This window comes from Coffea eugenioides, chromosome 1, assembly GCF_003713205.1.
Source record: "Coffea eugenioides isolate CCC68of chromosome 1, Ceug_1.0, whole genome shotgun sequence".
Taxonomy (NCBI): domain Eukaryota; kingdom Viridiplantae; phylum Streptophyta; class Magnoliopsida; order Gentianales; family Rubiaceae; genus Coffea; species Coffea eugenioides.
In genome coordinates this window covers 52,570,904-52,587,284 of record NC_040035.1, presented here as the reverse complement: position 1 = coordinate 52,587,284, position 16,381 = coordinate 52,570,904, and the positions used below count along the sequence as shown (strand labels likewise).

General features: G+C 35.2%; 2 protein-coding genes across 2 annotated transcripts; both read right to left on the bottom strand.

The window, feature by feature from the left end:
* Positions 1 to 149: 149 nt before the first annotated feature.
* Positions 150 to 960, bottom strand: LOC113751740 (putative RING-H2 finger protein ATL53). The gene has a single exon (XM_027295859.1). It carries the CDS (start codon positions 794 to 796, stop codon positions 179 to 181), a length of 618 nt encoding a protein of 205 aa, XP_027151660.1. The 5' UTR covers positions 797 to 960; the 3' UTR covers positions 150 to 178.
* A 1,599-nt stretch (positions 961 to 2,559) lies between these two features.
* Positions 2,560 to 4,814, bottom strand: LOC113775807. Its single transcript, XM_027320826.1, has 2 exons — positions 4,703 to 4,814; positions 2,560 to 3,589 (listed from the first exon to the last, which is right to left on the bottom strand). Exons 1-2 carry the CDS (start codon positions 4,736 to 4,738, stop codon positions 2,669 to 2,671), a joined length of 957 nt encoding a protein of 318 aa, XP_027176627.1. The 5' UTR covers positions 4,739 to 4,814; the 3' UTR covers positions 2,560 to 2,668.
* Between the last annotated feature and the right edge of the window lie 11,567 nt (positions 4,815 to 16,381).

The following is a 16,381-nucleotide window of genomic DNA, read 5'->3' as shown; positions in this document are numbered from 1 at the left end:
TTTGGCCACAAAAATGTTTCTGGTCCCATTCTGATGCTATGTCTTTTTCTCGAAAGATTGTCATATGTCATTTAACAGTTCGTCTCACCTTCTCGTATTAAAAAAGAATATCCAAGGTCTATCATCCCACCGGGTGCTTCTTTCAATCATGATGGTTCATTCCCTTGGATGACCAACATCAATGGCTATTTGAGTTTCCATCCTCTGTAGAAGTTTGCAATACGTGGGATCGAAGAATTTGGTAGTTTTCTGCTCTATCTTGACTGAATTCTTCCCTGCTCAAAGTTTCTAGCAACGTGTACACGGATACCGAGTGTTCCTGGTGCGTTGTTAGATTAAAGACGTATGATCTGCATAGTGGGCAGCTGGAATGAGTCTGAAACCAAGTATCAATGCAGGAGACATGAAATACATGAGAACAATGTGGTAAATGCTTCAGCGATTCACCTTCTTCAAACTCCCCCAAACAAACTGCACAATCTGTAATTCCTTTACAGGTTTCCTCTTCATTATTCTTCTTGAATTGCGTAATGGGCAGCGAGTGCATCACAAAGGAATCTAGTCCACGGCTTTGGAGCTGTAGAGAAGGATCATCGGCGACAGCGTCATGCAGACGTCGACTTTGGCCTTGATTCCGGGAGTTTGTTATTGAACCAAAGTGACTGCAATGAAGTTGAAGAATCCTCTGATAGCTGAACAAAAGGAAGATGCAACAAACGACAGCAACCAATGCAATCACCATGGGATTCCATTGTGAAGGTTCAAAGCTTGAAGTTGGGGGCGGGCTTGGTGGCATACTGCTGCTGAGTGCAGAGTAGTATGAAGCTTTTTGCTTGGCTGATGCCCTTCAACTAATTAAATCTGCAGGAAGAAAAAAAAAAGTTAAGAGAAGCCTTATTCTTGGAAAGAACCAAACCAAACTCTTGCTAGAAATTTTGAAATTAATGGTAACGATCAGCACAATGCAATTATAGTTATGACCAACAAAATTTTGTTGATGATTTTGAGGATAAAGACTTGCATTAAAACTTCCAAATGGCATTGCATGTCTACTCATTGTTGTTGTCTTCTTGGTGAGCAATGCAAACAAACAACTCCATTAGGTCATTCAGGAAGGTGAAAAACGTCAGCTTGTTCTTATTTTGTGTCAATGATTCCAATCTTCATTGGACAAGTAGCGAACAATGCTAATTTTTGTCTTTTTTGTTCTCATCACCATTCTCCAAGATTCCGTGGCTGCAGAAGGGATGGTCATTAGTATTAGGCTAAACTTTTGCTGTGGTCTTGAAGTTGGGACATTGTACAAAAAATTCCCAGACAAACCTCGTCAGGGGACCTCACCTTCGCATAACACAATCCACTAATGAAATGCTTTAGTAGGAAGACGATGATATGGAATGCATCCCCAACCTCAGCTTGACAGCTTGTACACTGGCACCTCATAACTGCAGCATTGGTAAATTCTCACACATGTATGTGCATTCTAAGTTTTCTGGCTGTGCACTGGTAAATGCTTGTCAATATATATACAAACAGAACACGAAGGACGTAAGTTGTCTGCAATAGAACACGTCTGTTTCTATATTGTTACCTACCGTCTATGGCATGATGTGCTCAACTTAGTTTTCTCCATTTGTCATTTTTTTTATTATTAGTTTATAAAAAGATCAAATTTCACTTTTTAAAAACAAAAATAAATGTGATTTATGTCAGATCCTACCTTTTTTTAGAGAAAAAAATGAATATAGATCAGTCATTTGTTTAACTACAAATGGGATCTTACTCTTTTGCCCTAAAAAAATGATCATGTGGGATTATGTGTTATTTCAAACAAAAAAATTAGTTAAAAATTTAAATTGTAACCAAATTTTGTTAACTTAAATTAATAAGGGACATAAAGTGAATATTTTTAAAATTCATTTGGCAGAAAAATCTGAAGGACGTTTTGAATGATTTTTTATTTTATTTTATTCGGCACATCCTCTACGAGACAATGAAGTACTTTTGACTTAAATTGCAACTCCACCATGTCGGAGAGATGCATGTGTTCATTCTCTGACGGTTTATTCTTCTTCACAAGTTGTCTTGTTTGATCGTCTACTTTTTCACCGGACAACCACTGACAGGGTGTCAACTATGGAAAAAAGGCAAAGCTAACCAAACTCTTTTTGATTGGTTCAACATTGAGAAAATGATCACAGAATTTCTGCGTACAAATATTACTTGGTTTTAACACAATAATGATAAGATATTACTAAAAGTTTCATAGCACCATAAAAATTTACATTTAAATTCATTCACGTAGACAAATCCTTAAAAAGATTTCAAGTCCAATGCAAAATCTCACGAGGAGAAACTCATCATTTCTGGATAACAACTGGGAGCGACATCAAGCCACGTTTGAAAGGTTTATACCTCGTTCAAGACTTTCGAGAGGAAAAACTATGCAGTGGATATAAAGTATATACCAGTAATTAGATTATGACAACCAAATTTCCAATTGCCCAATCAAATTGGATCAAATGAGTTTGAGACAAACACAAAAAAGGAAGAGGAATATCAATCAAAAGCTAAAAAGCTATGTCATTCGAACTAATCAATTGTATCGCATTTACACCACCAGCAATCTCATTTATACAAAATTGGAATGATAGCATCCTCCAAATCCTCAATAGAGCCTCTGCCTCTTACCCAGTGAAACATAAGTGTTTGCATTTGCTCCAGCTGATATCAACCTATCACTTCCCAGACAGGATCCAATAGGGCCGTTGGTAAAATTCAACATGGACGATGACAAAATTTGGGAAGAGGCACATGACATTTCAGCATAAGGTCGTGAAGTAAGTGATCTTGAAGCAAGAAGGCTCATATTTGTAGCACTTTTCATATTGATCATATCAGCATCACAACCTCTGATTGAAACCGGGGGAATGTGAAATGTCTGGAGCTGAGGAGGATTACGCCACCTAGGAAGTGGCCCGGCAACAAGAAGATTCTGAAGAAGTGGCCCTGCATCAAGGACAGCCTTAAGGAACTTCCCTTTCTGGGGCAAATTTTTCCCTTGGGCAAGATTATCAATCACCAAAGAGGCATGGTCAACTTTTGGAATTCCTGAAGGGAGCATGTTGTTGGAAATGATCCCCTTACAGTCTTGAATCAATGGTTGGTTCACAAATGCAATGCTGCCTGAATCACCCATGTTGATGTTCGAGAGTTCCGGGGATGAGACAGCATCGAGAAAGGATTCACCTGGGGATGAACCGTGTGAAGGATAGTTATGTGTTTCAGAGAAACTGTTTGACTCAGTTATGCTTGAATTTGCTTTTGCAGGCTTTACAAGAGGACTATCTGGTTGAAATTGAGGCAAGCCTGAAAGGAGCTCAGTTGAATTTGTTGAAGGGATGACTTTGTTCAGCATCTTTTGAAGTTGATCTCTTGCTTCATCTCTTTCTTGGCAAGCCATCTTCAAGAGTTGGATAAGTTGCTTCACATATTCCTTGTTTTTTCTCATTTCCTCATTTGCTTCCACCTTCAGTTGTTCAAGTTCAAGAGCGGTGCATAGCAGCTTCTGTTTCAAATCATCAACGCTCTGCAGACACAAGCAAATGCGTAAGATATGGTAAAATTCTCGGGTAATGAGCAGTCAAGTTTCTGAACACATTCTATTTGTCCACTTTAAAGACTGAATTCAGACAGCATATAGGTTCCAATGAATGTATCAATCAACACAAACCAAGTGCAACATATTCATTTTCAAAAGTAGACCCTTTGCTCAAAGCCTTCATTTGAGAAAAAGTAGAAGATCAACTTCAAACTACAATAACAAGGGACATTGAGATCAGGCTAAACAACTTTGAAAATTTACTAGTTATTCAATGAACATAAAATTCGAACGTAGGGGCTAGGCATGGGGACCATGCATATCACAGGGCATCTCAGTCCCCCCAAAAAATATGATGATTAAAAAAAGAAAGAACAGAACACAATGATTTTTACCATTGGATGCCTAGCGTAAGAATAAACGTACATTAGACCGATAATGATTCTGTCTTGAATTGTCAAAAGATATTGATCAACACCGAAAAATCGACATTAAAAGTCTGTTTAACACAAAAAAAATTGTTTCTTTTCAGCAAATATGGGGAGCGCGTCACTTCAACAAACAAGAAACGTGCAAAGCACATGGACATTGACTCTGTCGTATATAGAAAACTGGAAACTGCCCAAAAGAAAAAACACAGAGTCACACCCACTCATATACACGTATAGTAGAGAAAGACTCGTGGTCTGGAAAAATAGATCAAGTCTTGTAAAAGACAGGTACACTGAACAAAAGACATCATTTGTATTGAGAAGCACGGAACTCTTTTAAGCAATTGTTTACTCCTTCAAAAGCAATACTTGGTCGAATCAAACAATGTTCAGAAACAGAGAAGAAGAGGAGATTGAACTGAACAGAAATACAAAAACTGAGTTCAACCCTCCGGAAAACTGATGTCGAAGAAAAATGGGATTAAAAAGATTTTGAAAAACTCACAGAAAGATTCTAAATAAATGAAGTTTTGATGGCCGGTTTTAGAAGAGGAAATGGATACACTTCCCCCTGAACAAGTTAAATTGAATTCTCTTTCATTCGTACATAAACCGAAAGAAGCCTTAAATGCCAGACCCCAAAACTAGCAAGAACGTGAAGAGAGCCCACCTCTTGATAACTCCATAAAGAAGCAAATTCTTCCATTTTCTCTCTCAATCTCTGCACTGCTACTGACAAACTTGTATGAAGGAACAGAAAAGAGAGAAATCTTGAATGTTTGTTTGCTAAGGGGGAGGGAGTTTTTGAGAATGGTGGGTTGTGTCTTTTATAGAAGAAATGTTGACAATAGAAAATAAAGGGAAAAATTGTGATTGGCTGTTGGGTTCTTCACAAAACTTGCACAAGAGAACAACCCGTCGACATCATCACGGATGGAAAGATTAGAAAAAAAGGAGCAAAACATTTTTTAAATATGGAATCCATAAAAAAAACAATTAGAAAAAAGAAACTCCACTTTTTTCTCTCCTTTCCTTTTGTTTTCCTTTTGTTTTCCTTTTGTTTCCTTTCTCCCGATTTCGCTTTGGTAGATTTATATTGAATGCTTCTTTACTGATGCAAATAATCAAAGTTGTAGTTTCAAAAGAAAAAGGTACTAAAAGGCCTTTAGTGTGTTTGGACAGAGTATTATTTGAAATAATTATCGTAATATTTTTTGTAATGTGATATATATAAAATTAAAAAAAATTGAGAATATAAAAATATATTTATAATGCAAGCGAAATATTGCGTAAAAAAAATTTAACTATCCAAAAATTGTTTAACAATGATAGGGTCTGCTTGAAATGTGTGTTTTTTTCGAGTATCTTTTAAGGGATTTACTCTCAGAAGGCATTGGTTAATAATATCATATTCCCCAGTGTAGTCTACTAAATAATAAGTATAGAAAGCATTCACTTTAATATCTACTTATTTCTACCTCTCACATTCATTTACCAAATATCCCCTTAATCTATACATACAAGATACTCCATTATTTAAATGTACAATCATATGAAGCACCCGATGCCCCCTCTTAGTCACAAACTCAATGTAGATTATTGCATGTGCAACTATTTTTTATACGAAAACGCTATTCTAGACAAAACACGAACTTATGTGATATAAATAAAGCAAAAGATTGCCCATCTATTACTCTTGTACCTCTATTTATTGCAGAAAGAAATCTCGTTTCACTAAGTTATTGACTTGTTATTCTGAAAAATAAAAAAAAACTAAAAATTAATTTCCATTTTTTCGATATTTGCAAAACTCTTTGTGTTTAGATTGCATTTTTCGTTATTTTTCATGGAAAAATTACTGTAGCGATTTGATATATGTGAGAAAAAAAGGTGATAGGGAAATATAATCACGGAAAACGACAATATTTTCCGACGAAAACAAGCAATCCAAACTTACCTTTATTTCAAATGGTTAATATTTGCTAAAACCACCTAGATTTTTCTCAAAATATTCTTCTCTCTCACATGGTCCGTGGGAACTTTGCGTGTGAGAGAGTGGGGTGTGGGAAAAAAGAAAGTAAATATAAAAGCTAAAAGTAAATATAAAAGCAAGCTGTTGTTAACGCGGTTTTGTTAGTTAAAAAAGGCAACTTTTCTGTAGTACTTGAGCACATTTTTATTAAGTATTTCTCATTATTTTCATACTTGGAAACTTTTTGAATTTCTTTCACACCTCCGAAAGAATTCCAAACCGAAAACGACGGAATATTAGAAAAACTAAATATTATTTTGGCGCATTCGGAAAAGAGGGTCGCAAGATGGTGCAATTGATGCGGCGAATGTCTACAAGGAATGCTGACAGGTCCTTCACCTCCGCCATAATTATTTTTTAAAAAAAAATCTTCAACTAATAATCGGCACCGTCAAATAAATTATTATTCTTTTTTTTTTTCAACAAACGTTAATATATTTTTTCCTCTTCTTCTGGTTTCTATCCGAGACTCTGATTTCATGGGCGAGTCAAATTTTCTCTTGTTCCGAATCCAAGATTATATCTTCCTTTCATATGACAAGATGCATTGTTGACTATTGATATCAGTTTCTATAAATATAAAATTGAATCTTGGTTCTAAATTTTGTTTTGAAAATTGAATAAGTAAATGAATTAGGATCCTTTGAATTTTTTTATTTCATTAGTTTTGAAGTTTAATTGGTGTAATTACATTTGGCATCCTTTTTTCTGTTTGTATTTTTTCTTTTAAAAAAAAAAATAAGTGCCCAATAAGCATTGGAATACACCTAATTTACACCAAATTTAGCATTCAAATATATAGACTCATTTATTGTCTTTCCTTACATATAATTATATAAACACTTCACTAATTTTACTTTACATTTTTTTCCAAAAAAAAAAAAAAATAACGCCTAAACACACTCGCTGGACAAACCTATCTAACTGTTACAAAATATTCCATATCAACATGTTTAACTAAAATCTGGAGGACAGGTAATTATAATCAATGGCGACAATTAATTGTTCACCACAGTTGTCCTCAACTCTTTGTCTAGTACTCCACTCACAAGTAAAAATCTTAGGGTGCGTTTAACAAAATTGAAGTCTGAAATTTGGAATTTGAAGTCTAAATCATTAATTTATTGAATTGTTAAATATTAAATCTAATACATTTGAGTGCATATCAGCGAATAGATTATCACTTAATTTTGGAAGCAAATTTTGCTTAAGAAATTAAGTGCCACTTAATTAATTCAGATGTTCAATTTTTTTGTTATTAAATGATCTGAATATATTAAGATCTGAATCCATTAATATTAAATACTGAATTGATTTATTAGACAAGGCCTTAGTCTTGTTTCCTTGTCAACTAATTTTCCTCTTCTTAAACGAGAAAAAGGAAAAAAACTTATTTTCTTTACTTTCTTTACATTATGTCTGTATTCATGCAAAGCATGAGATTAAAAGCATTCATCTTGATCTATGATAAATTTTGAAAAAGTAAAGAAAATTTAGAAAAATGTGTAAGTATAAAGGAATATAATAATTGTTAGCGTGTTCGTTCAGATGATAGGATGTGTGTGATTTAGGTTTGTTAACAGCAATAGTTATTGTTAGAAAAACCCCTATTAATTAAAACTTGTCTACTTTCTTTGGAATTTGAATTAAATAGCAACAGATGAACTCTTTCATTTGGGTGGGAATTATATGATGTATCATATTCTCATAACATAATGCCAAAAAAAAAAAAAAAAAGACCGAGAGAGAGAGAGAGAGATGAAAGGTTGCACTATCTTCAGGTTTTTATAAATCCACTGCATTGCTAGATTTCGTTGTTGGGGCACTCGGTACTAAAGTTAACCCAGATTAGCTACAATCGTCTAATTGTTATTGACAGCCAATGTAAGTGCCTGGCCAAAACACGAACATGACAAGCTCATATTTTCCCTTTTAATCTAATTTTTCAGTTTTTAACCTTTAAATTCTAAAGTTAACATGGTGCAAATGGTAATATTCTACTTATGTTGATAACAACGAGGTATACTTTTTTCAATTAATTGCTTACAGTAAGAAGTTTAACAATTACACACCTCAAAATCCTCGGTGGCGGTGCTCGGGGTTTCCTTGTTAACTGCCCAAGAAAACTGAAAGTAAACTACGTAACGGTTGACAATTAATATTATAATGACTGGAGTAACATTTTTGTTATCTTTCTTTCTCTTTTTTTCTTCTTGCAACCCTTGTAAATTGATGTTCTTCAAAACATCCATTTTGTTTTCTTGCCTCGAGACCTTTTTCGTGTGTTTGGAAGAAATCTTTCCAACAGTCACCAAATGGATGTTCTTATAAGCCATCTTCCTTCTTAAAAAAAAAAAAAAAGTTACGCACTGTTTGGGAAGAAAATCATCGGGTCCGTTTCGTAAGCATAATTTGCCAAAAAAAGAGAAAAAAAATTCAAATATCATAGTTATATGATAGAAGTTTAAAAATACTCACAAATTTTTTGCATCAAATAATTAGCACCTTAACTCATTACTTACATGTCAATGTGAAATGGAAAAATGGAGAAATCAATTAAATTGCTTACGAAAGTGTGTACTACTAGTTATTAAACTATAGAAAAAATAAAAAGAGTAAATCTTATATGCACTGACAGTATATACACTATCATCGTTGGATTCATGAAATGCGTGTAAAAGTTGAATTTTAAATTTAAATTTTGCATAGTTGTCATTTATCCAACGCTAATAGTGTATACACTGTCAGTGTAGGAAAAATTAATCCAAAATTTTTGTTTTTGTTTTTGAATTGGCAATAGGTCTTCTATTACTCATTATAGTATAACTTTCGTGTTACACATTTTAGTTGGTTAATAACTGTACTTCTCAAACTATCACAATAATAATATCTCTAATTAGATTTAACTCTTAAAAGAAATTCATGTCAATACATGGACGTGTGTAACGTGAATGTCACATAAATGTGTTAGTAGAAAACTGGAATTGGCAATGAATGGTCCCACTCCTCCCCACGAGAAAACGCCAAGGTTATTTTTCTAATCAAAGGAAAAATTTTTTCCTCTCTTGTTGAAAAGGAGATTTTCTTCTCTTCTAGCTAAGCCAGCACATGTATTGAGTTGTCGCGGCTCAATTTTTGTTTGGCAGACAAGTTTTTTGTCAAGTTTGTCTGCTACAAGTTTTTTAAAAACTTTAGTTACAAGACAATGAACATGGATGAGGCATTTTGATCGAGAAACCGGAATATTTCCTACTTTATCCCCGACAAGCTAGCGGCTTCTTCACTCCTTCATCGGTTTTTCTTTCTAAGTAGTAATAAATTCGGGGATTTGCCTAATTAATTGTTCTCAGAAATACAACTAATTATTATTATCTGTAGCGCTATGGAAAATGCATGCAACCTTAATAGTAACACGCAGCCGCTGGATGATGCCATTTCGTTGTCGTTTTGCATGCATATTTTGTCGTCTTGCAACAAGTAACATGGTTGTATCGTATAACTAGGGGCTTCTTATTAGTATCACAAAGCTCTTTGGAAATAATACTCTTTAATTATTTGTGTTTTGGACTGCTAATTGTTTATGCCAGTTCTGTGTTTGTTTAAATGCTGGGGTTTAGATTAGTTAGAGCGGCTGCGAAGGCGACAAAAGGTGGCTTAAAAAGAATAAGCAAATTCTAATACAAAGCTGCTGCTGCTGCTTAAAGTTTTTTTTTTTTTTTTTTTTTAAAAAAAAAGGGTTCACCTCATGCAATGAATCTATATCCCCAAATACAACGCAACAAATACGTCCAAACACATACACACGCACTCGCATTACCATTAATTATGTATATTAATTCATCCCTTCCTAGGTTTCCTGCGAAAAGTTGACCCTTCAATCTATATTTTAAGTGATCCTAAAATCTGCGCAGCTCTTTTAAGTGCATTTGATTTGAACCAATTAACTTGATCAAGCTGCAACTCATGAAATACCTAAAACATTAAGAAAATCAACTCAATTTATGGTGTAAATTATAATTGCCTTATGGACTTGCCAAACTTAGATGTAAATAAATATGGTACTTACAGTGTATCTTATATACACTGACAGTTTATATATACTATCACTGTTGGATTCATGACATGTGCGCAAATGTTAAATTCCAAATTCAAATTTTACATAACTGTCATTCATCTAACGCTGAAGGAAAGATTAATCCTTTAAATATTTCGTAAAATTCATTCAATTAAGGCGATTGCTAAAGGAAAAGATGGGGTAGACAATTTTTAGATAGTTAAGCGGGCCAGCAGAATGTCATGGACTCATCTACTTCTACTACCTTTTGGCTTCCCAACCCAAACAAATACTATTGAGTTTTTTTTTTTAAAAAAAAAGAAAAAAGAAAAAAGGGGGATTAGTGATAGTTTAATTATCTATAGCTACCCTAGATTTAAGGGTCTGAATCTTGACGTTATCCACATTGCCTACAGTGGTTTTCTTCTCCATACTCTAGACTTGAATTAACGTGCCTACAGTGGGCTCTACAGCTTTTTTCTGGTATTTAGGGGCTATGAACTATATTTAAAATGCTACAAAGATGCAGTTCTTTGAATCGATGCATTGAAACCTTTTGATTTGATGCCTGACTATAAAGGACTTTGATAGAGATCATGTCTAAGCAAATATGTAATGTGCGGCTAAACCTTTTAGCCATCAGATTCAGATGGTTGTACACCGTCCATATATATAAACTCCATCAACAGATACTTGCAAGTCTTCCTAAACCAAGAAAGAATTTGACAGATAATGAGCAATTGCATGTGCGGCTCGAATTAAACAAAAAAGCAGGATAGGGGGCGGGCGGGTTAGGTTCATTTAAACATTTGCCATTAGGAGAATCATTCGAGTCACACGACAAAGAAATTGTCATAGATTATTCTTTTTCTCACGTAGCTAGTCACAACATTTGATCATATAATGTAATACTACTACTAGAACATTGATGTGATCGTGAAGCCAAGACAGAGTTTTGGTGGATACATAGAAACGTACGACAAACACAGAAAAGAGTTGTTGATGTTGCGCTGCTGCTATGGGAGGAGGTGCTTAACTAGCAGGAGTTTTAGCTGCAAAAAATGGATAAACACAAGAAGCCAAAGATGGTTGGTTAACACTCCCTACTATTTAATGTAGGTTATTGCTTCTTCGGATTTAAAAAAAAAACTTTTTAATGCTCAGGCTATTGCTTTACAGGTGAAATAATTAACCATGGATGATGAATTTAAAAATACAAAAAAAAAAAAAAAAAAAAAAACTTCTTTAAGCCGCGTTATCGCGGTAGGGTGGTCATGGAAGCGGTTTTAAAAACTTCTTTTGAGCCCACCGAAGCAACGGTCTGAAAAAGCAGCGACCACTGCGCCTTTTACCTCCTTTTGCTTCCCAACGAGTAACGACTTTACCTGTCGACCTAATAATGTGAAACCAATGTCAAGGCTTGTATCATCATTCTCATTCATTAACGACATCATCAAAAATAGATTTACACTAACAAAACTATGATAACCAATAATCATAAAAGGTGCGCCATTACATTTTTTTGCTTTCTCTTTATTTATTTATTTATTTTTTAGAATGTAAGTTTTATAGTCTCATACAAAAATTGCACATTATGCTCTTCCGCTTCTAAAGTCTAAGCACATGAAATGTAATTATAAGTCTTCCGTCAAGGATGTTGAATACAACCACTTCCAAATCCTTAACAGCTAAAACATTTTTTTTACATGACATATTATTATTTGGAAGGAAAAAAGATTGATTACGTTATAAATAATACGTCTTCTCAATCACTCTTTTGTTTTGCCAATCACTTTTTCTTTTTTATTTCACACTTAGTATAAAAAATGTTATTCCAAACAATCTTCTATCCAAGCGTGCTCTTTTTTTTTTTTTTAATCTCTTCGATGAACTATAACGTCTTCTCAATCACTTTTTTTATTTTACCAGCCATTTTTTGTTTCAAATTCAGTACAAAATATATTATTCTAAACAATCTTTCATCCGAACACACTCTTTTTTTTCCTCTCCGGTACATTCTAAACGGACGTAGAACGTATAAAAAGAGCTTGCCCAAATAATTTCCCTGGTTTTGGAAAAAGAAAATACAAAAATTTTACCCCATTATTGACGGTGCCACGTGTCAAAGTGCCCTTGACGGATCCTTATCTATTCGAAGAACTCCTGTCCTTTGTTTTGTGCTAATTTTTAACGAGCCACGGAGATTATTAAATGGGGCGTCCTTATCATTGGTGGGTCTTAACTTGGAATTCTCGAGTAAGAATTCAGGTAAAAATGGGACATTAGCTTTTGTCCTGTTGTGCGGCGGCACATGGCCATTAGGTAAGCAAAGTCCAACGGCAGCCACCCGCGTGTGGACAAGTGTGCAACAATACAAGCACGATTAGTCACCACACGCGCCGCCGTGCCTCTCATCGCACGACACTTGGTGTGACGTCCGGGTCGCATGGCACATGCGCTTCGGCTCATTAGCAGCAGAGTACCCTGCACGTGCCTCAGGCTGCCTGCTACCCACAAGTCTTCTACTGCTATCTCTACACCTCAGAGTGAGTGGAGAAGAAACTCTTACCAGTTTGGAAGATTCTATGATACCTTTAGATTTTTGAAGAATTTACTAGAAGAATTAGGATGAAAATCAAGTTGTGGAGGAAAATTCTGGAGATGATGTGGGTAGCACGTAAGTAAGTCTGGATTAAGTTAGTGTGAGAGTTGATCATGTCACTTTTAGCCCGGAAGTTGAAACTCAGCTTGCTTTGGAAAGTACTTTTTTGGCGTGGGTTTGGTTAATTAAGCACGATTTTCTGTTGCTTAGCTTTATCTTCAGATTGATAAATCCTTTGATGAGTGGATACGTAATTTGGAGTCCTTGATCTCGTGACATGAAGAAAATAAAATTTCCTGCTTGCACTGGCGAGTCCTATAAGGAAACCGGTCTACAAACGGCAGTCTGATCTTCGGGAACAGGAGAAATGGCCATCTAGGTGTTCTAATCCTCGATGCAGCATACATCAATAAACAGATGATGGGGGGTTGGGGTTTAGGTTTATAAGTCCCTCGCAGTACTCCACAAGTTATCGGCTTTTGGAGTTATTGTGGGGAGTTAGGTTTATTTGGCAAAAATTCTTACTTTCGTAAGAAAATGTCAGAAAGAAAAAAAAAAATAAACAGATGATAGATGATAGGAACTGTACTTGCATTTTTCTTTGCCCTCGTTCCCTAGCTGTCTGATTTACTTGACTTCAAAGTTCATGGTTGTTCGATCAAATTAATGATGGTGACAAATTTGAAATTTGTTACGTCATTGGTCCTTCCATCTTCTAATTCTACGTACGTATCAGCATTAATATAAACATGGATGGAATCAGGAATTTGAGTTTGAAGAGGCAAAATACATATGCATATAAATTTTTAAAATCATCATAATATTTTTTTTTTAAAAAAAATTGGGGGGAGACAAATACCTTAAACTATATACTAGCTAGGAGTCTAAATATTTTCTTCCTTCCCCTTCCTCAAGTTCGAAAATCGTGACAATGAAACGTAGCCTAGTTGATAAAACGTTTCATCTAAAATTGACAGGTCGAATATGAATTCGAGTCGTCAAAAAAGCAAGTGGGAAATCACGCTTGATCCTCTTTTAAATGAAATGAAATGAAGAAAAAAATTTTGAACGTGTACTATACAGCAAATACATTTCTAACATTAATTAACATTGAAACCTTAGATCACATGGTTGTTACTGTACACGAAAATTTTTTGATTCATGTGATCGAACAGTATGCTAAGATAAACTCATCGACCGCACAATCAAAGATATATAATTAACAAGCGTGCAAAAAAATGGTATCTTTGAATCCTGTGCTTAGCAGCAGTCATATGTAAGAAATATAAACCAATTATGCTCAAAAAATCTGAAGGCTTCTCGAGGCACATAAATATGATGAGTTCAGTTGGAACAGTACTGAAAAGGATGCTCTATTACTTGCGTGTACAGAATTATTTATGGCATGAGCAATTAATTATACGGTAATGAAATGTAAAGAGCTCGTGGTCTTTGCCAAAGCCATCACTTTTACGGTCATCTAGGGGAAGAAGAGATTGCATTTTCGTTATGACCAGATACAGATTACGGCCAAGGGAGGGGGCTGCGACTGCATGCGTCTAGTAGTATTTGACTGACTTTGTATTCCATTTTGCTGAAAAAAGCCGGCAGCTTAGCACTGTTACTTACTGAACAAGACAGCGTTAATCACAAGAAGCCCCAATAATAGCAAAAACTGAAAGATCACGCATGCTCAAGTACTATCAATTACTGGGAATAGACTCAGATGAAAATACTCTCTGGATTGTCAACACGAGTGTGCGTTTGCATAATTCCCTTCTCTTTTATTAAATTTCTCTTGTAATTAATGAGGTGTTGTTTTTGGAAGGGGGCGGAGGACGTCAAGTAGAGCGGCCATGATGAAAAGTAATTAAGCTGACGGGAAAAGCACGAGTAGCTCATCAATCTATTCTATCACAAACTAATAATGCCCCGTCCATCCGTTGATTCTAGAAATGCATGCACTCTCTCTTTGTCTATCATAATGTCTCGTACAAGTGCATGATAGCTTCATTGGAATGTTGCACTTGGTTGGTTCAAAAGAATTTTTTTTTTTTTGGCTTTTTAACCAAGAAAAAACATGGGCACAGGGTGTACAGGTAGGTATAAATGCATCTTGCGCTTGCTGGTGCTGCCAATTATGTATATATACGTTCCTTTCTTTAACATTTGTTGTAAATTTGCCTATACAGGAAAAAAATGCTCAAATTTAATAGAAGTAATTTTGTTAAGGATACCACATAAAAATGGTTGGACAAGATCGATACAAAGTCAATCTTAAAACATTACATTGGAGGCTTTCCCGAGAAATTTTGTAAGGTTCACCCTCAGAACCACAGTTGCAGCATCCCCTCTCTTTCCGTTCAAGAAAGTAAAATGTTGTATCCATGGTTCAAAGTCGCGGTTGCGGTCACAATTGTGGCTCGGACCGTTCCACATCGATTCGGCATATCAATTGCGGTCTCAACGAGGCGCAAATTTTTGAAATATTTAATATTCTAAAATTGTAAAAAAAATCTAATAAATAAAAATATTAAAAAATTAGCAAAAATAATAAAAATTTGAGTCGATTCGAGACGACTCAACCGTTTTTACTCATCTTGACCGAATTCTCGACGATCCGTTATTTCAGAATCATCTCGTCCGGGCATCAGAACAGAAAGCTCTATTTATTCCAGTGATAACTCGACCAACAATTGAAGCATGGTTGTATCTGAACCATAGCGGAGCCAGGAATTTTTAATACGGAAGCAAAATCATAACGGTATAAGAAACTTCGTGGAAGTAAAGTACCACTTACGTGCACATATATACCTAAGGTAGGTTGTAATCGGGGGTGGTCATCCTTGTGTGCTAACTTCATTGCTAGATCAATAAAATAGCTCTCATTTTTTTCACTGTATCACTTTTTTGATATAATGTATATAAGATAAAAATATAATTAAAAAATATGTTAACGACGTAAGTAAATAAACTTTGACAAATAATCATCTATCCAAACAAACAACTAGGTGAGCATAACGTGAGAGGATTGATTGAGAAAAATGTGAAGGGGCATTGAAGTACGTAGCTAGCGTTGAACTAGTTAGTAGTTTGGAGTACTCTCATTTGGAACTGTCCCGAAAATAAATTAGATTTTTTAAAATCCGTTAAGTTGATTAATTCAAAATAAAGACCTACAAAGAATATTGGTTTAGGTAAACCCATAAAGTAAAACGATAAAGAAACAACAGAGGACAGAAAATCGGGCACATTGTCCTACGTTCCTAATGTCCAACATGTCTTGCGGTAGGATCAGCAGCGAGCGAGTGAACTTGGAGAAGACAAGAGCAAAAAGTTGCTAAGGGTTCAGTCAACTTAGAGGAGACAAAAGCAAAAAGTTTAAACTTTCACCTGTGTCTGGACTCTGGAGTCAAGCAGCATGTAAAGCAAGTCTTTGCATGCAACATGCAGCATTATTGTTCAGTTCAAGTCATTGGATTCCCATTTCCTAAATATACTAATATATATATCTCTCTCGACTTGAGCTAAAAGAAGTTCCTGGGACACCAACCGATCGATATTTGACTTCTGAAAAACTCTGGCCCAAGAAGCTGGACCTTTAAAGTCTGGAGACCTCCTTCTTCAAGAAGCTTCCTCTGTGTTCTTTGTGATCCCAGGA